This window comes from Pistacia vera, unplaced genomic scaffold (genome assembly GCF_008641045.1).
Source record: "Pistacia vera cultivar Batoury unplaced genomic scaffold, PisVer_v2 Contig944, whole genome shotgun sequence".
NCBI classification, from domain to species: domain Eukaryota; kingdom Viridiplantae; phylum Streptophyta; class Magnoliopsida; order Sapindales; family Anacardiaceae; genus Pistacia; species Pistacia vera.
Genome location: NW_022196828.1, coordinates 740,664 through 751,420, shown reverse-complemented (window position 1 = coordinate 751,420; position 10,757 = coordinate 740,664). Strand labels below are relative to the sequence as shown.

General features: G+C 31.8%; 1 protein-coding gene across 1 annotated transcript; it reads left to right on the top strand.

Moving 5' to 3' along the window:
• Nucleotides 1-406: 406 nt before the first annotated feature.
• Nucleotides 407-3,362, top strand: LOC116120758. Its single transcript, XM_031406725.1, has 9 exons — nucleotides 407-436; nucleotides 602-638; nucleotides 740-990; nucleotides 1,089-1,125; nucleotides 1,222-1,499; nucleotides 1,673-1,709; nucleotides 1,909-2,056; nucleotides 2,099-2,192; nucleotides 2,532-3,362. Exons 1-9 carry the CDS (start codon nucleotides 407-409, stop codon nucleotides 3,186-3,188), a joined length of 1,569 nt encoding a protein of 522 aa, XP_031262585.1. The 3' UTR covers nucleotides 3,189-3,362.
• The last annotated feature ends 7,395 nt before the right edge of the window (nucleotides 3,363-10,757 follow it).

Here is a 10,757-nt window from a genome sequence, read left to right as displayed (position 1 = left end):
TCTCACGTGTAAAAAAACACTAATACTTATTTTATTTGTCTTTCATATAGAATACCCCGATAAATTTAACTCATATTTAAGTATGAAAAAGGAAAATTTATAATGAGAATTCTACTTTGCAACTTCATATAGCCAAAATTACCCTTAATTTAATAGAAATTCAATTTCATCAACTATATCAGGGACCATAACGTTACTAAAAAATTCTACCAGACTCCCATGTTATTTATACCAAACCTTAGAGAAGAACCTGTAATTTAGCCTCCAAACAAGCTCTAGATTTCAAGGAAAAACGTGGCTCCAAATCATCCGCTTCACACCCGCGAAACATTTTATATATTTTGAAAAAAAAAAAAAGGCGCCTTTAACCTCTACTTTCTTTTCACAAAGGGATGGAGAGCGAGTGATGGAAAATTCAAACCATCTCGGTTCTCAGGTATGAACATTTGGCTTTCCATGATTTTCAACAAGTAGTTGTCTTTGTAGATCTTAATTTCTGTTTGGTAACCCAGAAAACACAGCACTTGCATTCAGATCTGCTTTTTTTTTTCTTTTCATCGATGAACAATTTTCTCATTTTTGTTACATGTTCTTGTTCCAGATTATTGATTCTGCGTGTTCTCTATCACTTCCTTCTGGTTTGTAATTTTTCGTTCAATCTTTTTATTTCGGATTTAATTTAATTAAACAAATGTTGATTTCAAGATTTGTTAATTAATACTTTTTGGGATTATTTTAGAGCCACCCGATGTTGGAAACTGGTTTGGGAGCTATACGTATGAACCTCCTCTATTGAGCACAAGTGATTGTTTCGGAGATTCGGATCTTAAAATTGTTGAAGAGTTTGTTATCCAAGAAAGCATCAAAGTAAAAGAAAAAAATCGTGGTGAATTTAAGAAAACTAGAAGCAATGAAGAATTGGGTTTTGTTGTTAAAGAACCAAACTCAACTGTGTTTACCGATAAGCGAAAGCAACAGTCTCCAAGCAAGGTACAATGCTGTTATTGTAAGCAATTTGTTTCATTTAAGGCAACATAAGCTGAAGAGTTTCCTGTATCTAACTGGTTTTTTTATTATTATTTTAACAGATTCTGGATTCTTCGTACACACTTTCGCAAGTTTCTGGTTTGTATGACTTGCTGATATTTATTTAGGACTTTTTCAAATTTTAAATGATTGCAACAAAATGGTCACTTTTGTTTATGATTCTTGTTGTGTCAGAGCCTCCTGAAATTGGAAACTGGTTTTCAAGCTATGTATATGAGTCTTTTGTGTTGGATACAAATGATGATGTTAAAAATTCGATTACTCAAGAAACTGATTGTGAGAAAGAAGGGTCGTTTGTTATGGGAGAGAGCCAAAGTGAACAAGAGAATATGGCTACATTTATAGAAACCAGAAGTTGTCATGGAATGGATGTTGGCAAGGAGATAGGATCAAATGGGTTTGTCAAGAGTAATGATTGTTTTGGAGATGATAAACACCATGGCAATGACAAGGTAATCTTTATTGATATTTCTTTTTCCTTTTTAGTAATTTTTTATCTGCTGTACACAAGAACTGAAGGCATACTACATTATTTTTTATGAAGTGATTACTCAACCAAAGCAAAGCAAATTATTGCAAAGGACTTAGTTAATTTCTCATGTCTAACACATTGTTGTTGCTGCAGATGTCGTGTTCTCTGGACTCACACTCTATCTTTACAGGTTAGTAACATTGCTTCTGGAAATCAATTAGGCACAAAGTCCTATTAACTGTTTGGCTGTTCTAAAATTTGCAAAAAGAAATGATAACTTGAAATTTAGCCTTTTGTTTTTCCTTTAACATTTCTCTGGAGACAGACAGAAAAAGAAAATTATATGTGAGAAAGAAAATCCTAACTTCTTGTATTTTTTGTTCTGTTAGAACCTCCGGATTTAAAAAACTGGTTTTCAAACTATGTATATGAATCTCCTGTATTGAGTACAAGTGATGAAGTTGAAGATTCTCTTGATTTGGAAAGAGGGCCAGAGATAGATGAACTAGTTGCTGCAGATAGCGATGTAGAGAATGAAGAGAAATTGGTGACCATTAGAAAAGTTAAAAATAGAGGTGGAGAGGGGGTTGTCAAGAAAGCGCATTCAAATGGATTGGTAAAACATAACCCTTCTTATGAAGTTGTTGAGCAAGAAAACGATTCTATAATTAAGGTATTCTTTCTATATCTGTCTCCTGTTACTTTCTTCTTCTGCCTATGAAAAATTAGACAGTTCTTGATTTGAATGCATTTCAGTAAGTATAGTATATTGGTTTCAAGGTAAGAATCAGATGGTTATAATTAACTGTTTTTAAAGTGGATAATTAAAATTGTTCTTAAAAGGGAAGAGTTAATAACATTTTTGCTAAATTAAACACTGAAAGCCTAAATAGCTAATTATTGGGGATAAATTGTTGAGTTAGATACTTAAAAGAGAATTTATTATTAAGTGATATCTAGCGGGGGAAACTGAATTGACTCTATTTTTCACTTTCCTTTTGGGGCATTGCAGGAAATTGGTAGGACTGGAGGGAAGGAGGCCCTGTCTAAGAAATTTGAAAAAAGCAATGGCATTATTCCATCTAATGGTGTTGAACAATTAAGCTTTAATGATGAAGGTTCCATTTGTAAACCGGTGCAAGAACTTTCCCCATATGCCTGTTCTGTGTCATTGAATATCATCAGAAGTTCAAGCACTACCAGAAAGAAATCCCCAACAAAGTTTTATAATAGAACTGACTTCACAGAGGAGGGCTTGGAAGCTAATACCCAAATCAAAGATGTCAATCTTTTATCAACTACATGTAAACCAGAGATATCTCCAGTTAGTGGAGGTTCATTACGAAAACAAACTCATGGAAGCAATGACAAAGAAAATGGTTTTGCTGCGACAAGGAAGAATGGATATATAAGAACAGAAAATGAAGGTTTTTTGAGTAGGCCGCGAGGGATTTTAGTAGGGTGTCCAAAGAATAAGGGGACAGTTTCTTGTTTAGCTGGTGAAAAGAATGATGTTACTAAAAGAAAGGCCTTGATGGAAACTACCAATTTTCAACATTCTGATGCTTTGGAGATAGCCGGGAAATGGCGATGTCCGCAAAAGAGTAAGCCAAATCGTGGTCCTCCTGTGAAACAGCTTCGACTTGAACGATGGTTTCATAGAGCGTAAAAAGTTTAGTTAGAAGAAAACTTCGGAAACGGCCTAAGCCATTAATAAGTGAATTCCGATTTAGTTAGTGTAACAGGAATGGGATTATTTGAAGTGTCATGTTGTCAAAAAATTGTGAAGTACTTTGTAATTTTATTACCTTTAATTGAATTACGAATAAGTAGTAGCTTTTTGGAGGGAAAAGGAAAACACTTTGGTCCTTCCATGAGGTTTCATAAACAACAATAACAATTATCTCCCGTCATATTTGAAAGCATAAACTTTCCTATTCTTTTAGAAAATAACAATTACCTCCTTTGGTATTTTATTAATACATAATAAAATAAAATGTAATTGCAGATGGGCAATATAGTCTTTTTCAAAAGATTGAAGAACAAAAATACCGTATACACACTTGTCACGTGTTACATCATTGTTGTTTGATCCTTGTTTTAAAAACCGGACGGACCGGCGACTGGACGGTTGGACCGTGAACGGTAGTTCTCCGGTCCGGTTTAGGTCTCAGGGGGGTTTTTGAAATATTTTAAAATTATGAGGGTTACTTTGTAATTTTATAGGGGTATTTTGAAGATATATCAAAAGTTTAGGGATTAATTGGTAATTTTATTGGGGTATTTTTGGAATAAATAAAAATTTTAGGGACCAATTTAAACTTTTTGGAGAATTTTTGTAATATATTAAGATTTAAGGAGTTAATATGTAATTTTTAAAATAAATATTGCTGACGTCACGGTCCAACCGACCGGTCAACCGGTTGGACCGATTGAACCGTGACTCGGACAGCAAAACGGTTTGCCCTCCGGTCACGTGTTACATCCATTGTTGTTTCATCATAATTGACATTTTCAAAGGTCTCGCACATTGCTTAAGTGATGGTGAGTCGAGGCATATCGTTGGCATCATCATATTCATTATCAATTGATATGTTTTTAATGGTGCATTTTTTCTTTTTTTACAACTGATCTTTCTATCATGTTCTTGGACCAATTCTAATACTTAATTATTTTAATAATTTAAAATATAGTTATGTTTTTAATTAAACAAAAAAATGGGTTTGAACAATGTATTATAACACCTATATTTGGGAGGCAAATGTTAATACTCTACTAATTCATGTTAATCTAAGTGCAAGATGATAATTTTATTAAGTCATACTTTTTATTGTTAATTAACTGAAACCGGATGTGCTGGTTATTATATATTCAAATATGTAAAGGGTAGTTGGGTAATTTTAGAGCATCCACTTGACTTATGCTATATTGCTATGACAATACATGTTTAAAGAGAAGAAAAAAAAGCTTTGTTAATATAAGTTTTAAAAATCTTTGAAGGGTAAGATAATAATTATTTATTAATTATTAATTACCATATAATTCAACTTTATATGGAGACATATTGGGATGCTTGTACACATTTATTATGGCTAACAAGAGTAATACTACACTTACAAAGTTTTCGTACAAAAAATATATGTACAAAATGATGTGTCATATCATGATTAGGACAATGAATTTGACTTTAATTAAAAAGTTGACAATACAAATTCACTCTCTCAATCATAATATAACACATCACTTTGAATACATATCTTTGTATAAAGACTTTGTAAGTATAGTATTATTTATAATATTTATCCTTATTTAGTAATATATTTTGTAGTTACCTAGAAAAACCCAGTAATAGATTTGTTTAAATAAAATTTAGTAACATGCAATTAATGAAACTAATATTGCTTTATGGTAAATTAATTGTGTTCGGTTGGATTTATTTATAGACAAAAATAATTAATATTTACTTGTGTATTCTTGTGTTTAATTACAAGTCACTCAATAACCAATAATAGATTTGTTTAACTAAATCTGGTGACATGCAATTACGAAACCAAATTGCTTTGTGAAAGAATATTGCTCCTTTGGTTGAATTTACCTACGGTTAAAAAAAGCCTTTTTAAATGTTAAAAAATATATTTTCACCCCCCTCAAACAAAAACAAATGACAAGTTACCCCCACACCACCAACTCTGGAATTGGCTACTTAGATCCTTTACAATGAGTTTCAACTATTGATTTGGATGAAAGATCATAGTTGACCGATGGAAGACAAACAACCCTTGTAATGTTCTTTGTTAAAAAAAAAAAAAAAAAAAAAAAAGGAATATATTAAAATATGCAAAATTGAAAAATAAATAAATTGAAGGGACCTACTGGACTAGCCTTTAGCCTTAACTAGCATCAACTAGCCTGCCAATTGGTCATCGATGGCCAAGCCTATGGTTTGACATTGGACAATCAACGGCTAGGCTTATGGCTCGGTCGTCAATTGTTTTAATTTTTGGTTAGTTTTTTAATTTTGGATTTTTAAATATTTTTTAATCCTCTAAAGGGATTTTTTCAACTTTTAATTGTTTTTAATTTTTAATTTTTGTGCATTATTTATTTTTAATTTTTATCATTATTTTGATTTTCTAATATAAATTATTGAAATAATTAAAAAAAATTTGCAACGAGTACTTTTAGAATCTTATTTTATTTAATTACAAGTTAAAGAAAATAAAAATACAATGTTTTTTTATGAAACAATAAAATAACTATTTTACCCTTCTCTCCATCCACTTTAACGGTAGAAATTAATGGTAAGGGGTGGAAGTGGTTAATCCCCCGAGTTCGTGGGGTACCTTTGAGTTGTTTGTGTTTGAGTGGCTGTAAGGGTATTAACCCTTTTGAAAAATAACAATTACCGCCTCTGGTTCAATTTATTAACAATAAAAAGTTTTTGACTTGATAAAATTATCATCTTGCCCTTATATTAACATAAATTAATAGGGTATTAAACATTTGCCCCTAAATGTATTTTGTACTACATTATTCAATTACCGCATCCTTTTGTTTGTAATAAACATAAACATATTTTTAATGAATGTTAGAATAAATAACAAAATAATTATATAATAATAAAATTGTGACGAAGTGTTTAGTTGGCGATAACGGGGGATTAATTAGGTAATGTCGTCTTATATTACTTAATCTACGTTGGTTGTTAAGTAATATAAGATTTTGGTAATCTTTTAAAACCAATAGTAATTACTGTTGGTAATATAGGAGATAATCTGATTACATCTATTTTCTTAGGTATTTTAAGATTTCTTGGTAATTTTAATTTTATTATAATTTTATTCCTTAGGGGGTGTTTGGATTATATAATGTTTAATTATAGGGGGATGTTATATAAATGAAAAAATAGATTACTTTGAAGATTATTGGAAGTGTTTAGGAAATGTGTTTGGTTGGTTCGAATAAATTGGTAAGTAATATGTTTGTTTGGGAGGATAAATGAGTGGGAATGCTATATAGACTACTAAATTGCTCTTTTTTTTAAATATTAATATAATATTATTTTTTGAATAATTTTTTAACCCCTACATTTGAAATTTTGCTAAAACACCCCAGCCATATAAAACTTTAATTTGTAGCAAAATACCCCCACCAACCCCAAGCCACTACCGACAGCCAGCCACCATCGCTGACAGCCCTGGCAGTCGACTGAATAGCGCACGACTGGCTGTATATGGTCTGTCGTGCATTGGCAAAGCCATTTTCGACCATGTATCACAGATCCATGGCCGTGAAAAGGCCAAATCTTTGGCCGTGAAACAGCCATAGAAACGGCTAGATTTGGCCGTTTTCGGCCATGGATCACATGACCGGTCAGATCCCATCGGTCGTACGCCATTACGATGACTGTCGCTGGCGGCTGGCAGTGGTGGCCGACGGTGGTTTTGGGTGGCTGGGGGTATTTTGTTAACTTTTAAACTTTTTTATGGCTAGGGTGTTTTAGCTAATTTCTCAAATGTAGGGGGGCTATGAATTGTTATTTGGTAGACATTTGAGGACAATTGTGTCCAAAATGGTATTTAATTAAGGATAAAATAAGTATAAAAATCAGATTACTTGGTAATCTTTTAATAACAACCATCTTTTAATAACAACCAATGAGGAGGGTATCTAATTACCCTCTATATTACCAACAATAAACATTATTTGCAATAAAAGATACTCGTAATATTTCACTACTTGCAAACCAAACAATGAAATTTTGCAAAATAAATGAAGATTACCCCGCTATCTTATATTACTCCGATCCAAACACATTGTTATTAATGAATTTTTTTTTGGCAAAAATACCCTTATTTTGAAATTAATTTACAAATATATTCATGGACAATTTTATCCTTATATACAAATTTTTTAGGACATAAATACCATTGGCTTTAAAAAAATTACCTAAGCATGGTGGCTAGATCTAGTCGACCTTGCGTCAATAAGGTCGTTTCACGGCCAAAGATGTGGCCATGAATGGGCCAGATCTGTGGTCGTTTCCAGCCATGGATCACAAATCCATTGCTAGAAAAGGCTTTACCGACACAAGGTCGGCCAAATTCAGCCAGTCGTGCACCATTTCGACAACTGCTGGTGGCGGCCGATGGTGGCGGCTAGTTGCCGACAGTGGTTTAGGGTGGGTGAAGGTGATTTTGTTACAAATTAAAGTTTTATATGGCTAGGGTGTTTTAGTAAATTTTCAAATGTATGGGGTTAAAAGCGATTCAAATAATAATAATAAAAATAATATTATATTAATATTTAAAAAAAAGGGCAATTTAGTAATTATATAATATACCCATTAATTTATCCTCCTAGCCAAACATATAAATATAACATACCCACCAATTTATTCCAAACTAACCAAATATATTTCTCTAAACATTCATAATTTCTTTAAGGTAATCTATCGTTACATTAATATAACATTCCTAATAATAGAATATTCTCTGAATCAAATACACCCTTAAAGCATCAGTTGATAAAAAAATTAATGATGGCAACGATGCACCTTGGCTTGCCATCATTTAACAGTGGAACTCAATGTCCACAATCCACGTGTGACATTAAGTATTGGGTGAGAACTGTGAAATAGAGTTTTTCAAATAGAGTTTCTTTAAGTAAATTTCATTAAAAAAAAAAAAAAAAAACAATTTTAATATGAAAGGGTCAAACTATTTTAACAAAAAAATTTGACACATATTGTCTATTGATTCATGACAATCCAATGATTTAAAAATTACTTAGTTGATATTAAAAATTAATTAACTCTAACTTAATAAAAGAGCTTATAAAAAAGGTATTTCTCTTCACATACACAAAAATATTTATTTTACGGGTAGATAAATTCAACCAAATGAACAATTAAAATCTATCACAAAGCAAGTTTGGTTGGCTTCCATAAATAAATAAAATATATTGAGAGTTTTTTTTTATTATTATTATTTTTGCCTATATCATAAATCTAACTAAATACGTATAATCTACATAAAAACAATATTGGTTCCATAGTTGCATGTTACCAAATTTTATATAAACAAATCTATTATTAGTTTTGTGTAACTACTAAATAGTTATCCACAGTTAAAAAATTCTTTAATGAGAGAAGTAGATAAGGCATATAACAGTGGGAAAAAGGAGAAAAACCATAAAAGAGGAAATAAATTCAAATACAATTGAACAGAAAAGGAATCGAAAGATGAAAGCCAGCACTATTTCATGTGTTACGTCCTTTATTACATTACCAAAAAAGAGATAAGAACAACTCTATACATTTAAAACTCTTTTATGAGAGAATCAGATTCTCATTTTACATAATATCATTACATTTATAATCTTTTATGGAAAAAACTTTACATATAACCAAACAATTAAAACTAGAATCCAGAAAGAAATGAAAGGATGTTTTTATTTGGCAGTCACAATAAATGTGTACATGCATCCAATATGTGCCAAATTAAATTAGCTTTTATTTAAGGATAAATTATATGGCAATTGGTAATAATAAATATTAATTTTTATCTTACCATTTTAAGATTTTTAAAACTTTTTTTAACAATTTTTTTTTTCTTTCTCAAAACATGTATTGTCATAGCATGAGTCAAACGAACCCTTTAAAAATTCAACTTCAGTGTTACCTAAAATAATATATAATCCAATGTATTTACTTTTTAGTTAATTTTATAATGTGAAAAAAGAATATGCTAGATTAAAGCCTTATTTTAGATTTTAAAATAGCAGTTATTCACTTATTTTACATCCCAAATACTTTTGTTTTCTAAAATGAATTTTTAAGAACATAAATGTTTAATATTTAAGGGCAATTAACTTTAACACTAACGTGCCCTGAACTTAGTTAAATTACCCTATCTCCCTTTACATATTTAAAAGCAACATCAACCTCCCCTGAAATTACCCTGCCTCCCCTTACATATTTGTAAGTACAACCAACCTCCCTTACATTTTGAAAAATGACAACCACCACCTCTGGGTTCAGTTAATTAACAAAAAAGTTTCTGACTTGATAAAATTATCATTTGCCCTTAGATTAAAAATAGAGCACTAACATTTACCTTTATATGTGTTATAATACATTATTCAAATACTGAGCCATACTACGCATCTCTTAGTTTAATAAAAAAAGTATATCAATTTTTAAAATAATTAAATATTAATATAGCTTCGACGAACATGATAGATAGGTTGTTTGAAGAAAAATTTGCACTGTTAAAAACATCAATTGATAATGAATATTATTATGCCAACGATACACCTCAACTTGCCATCACTTAATGATGAAACTCCACATTCACGGTCGACTTGTGTCATTCAGCAACGTGTGAGACCTTTAAGATGTCAGTTATGAACAAAGAATTTACCTACAAATTAATGGATAAAAATAGATCTTCATATGATGATGTTGATGACAAACAACAACGAAAGTAGTATGTGACAAGTAGGGGTGGGCAAAAAAACAGGGTAGAACCAAAACCGGCGAATGCCCGAGGTTCTGGTTCTACAAAATTAGAACCAAAACCATAAGTACCCAGGGTTTCGGTTTTAAAAAATCAAAACCGATACTGTGCAGTTTCAGTTTCGGTTCCATCACTTCAAGAACCAAAACAAGAACTCAGACCCGAGTAGAAATCGGGATTGAACTATAATTTTTGTTAATGTTTGGGGGTGTTTTGTCATTTTTGTGAATAGTAAGGGGTAATGAATTTTCTCGATTACCTAGAACTGGAACCTGTTGTAGATGCAAAAAATCTACCATGACGGCAATAGGGTCTAATCCCGTGAGGTTGAGGCCACCAGCAATCCGTTATACCTGCGCACACTAGAAAACAAGCGTGAAGCTTACGGAAAGCACAGGGGTGGTGTTTATCATATGCACTCCGACGCTCAAGTCAGCAAGGCTGGGTGAGGCTAATTTAGAGAGGGTTAAGGAAAGAGAAGGTTACCAGAAATTTAGTCGGAGACAAAGGCTAAGACAGCGAAGTAAAGCTCTTGAGAGTGAGAACTACGGGATTAAAAGGCGTAATATCCTATCATGTGATAGGGCTAGCCTCTGTTTAAATAGCAGTTGTAGGATCTTCGAGTCCTAGTAGGATTGTGAGTCCTTTGGTGGTTGAGGTTTAGTGAATAGGAAGGCCTTTGATTCCCTTACCTTAGTAGGAGAGGGAGTCCTAGTTGG

Bases quoted from the DNA above. Each gene is read 5' to 3' on its own strand.
- LOC116120758 (XM_031406725.1), top strand. From the start codon at position 407: ATGGAAAATTCAAACCATCTCGGTTCTCAG. The intron at 437-601 runs GTATGAACATTT...TTCTTGTTCCAG, and splicing joins CAAACCATCTCGGTTCTCAG to ATTATTGATTCTGCGTGTTC. The intron at 1,500-1,672 runs GTAATCTTTATT...TTGTTGCTGCAG, and splicing joins AACACCATGGCAATGACAAG to ATGTCGTGTTCTCTGGACTC.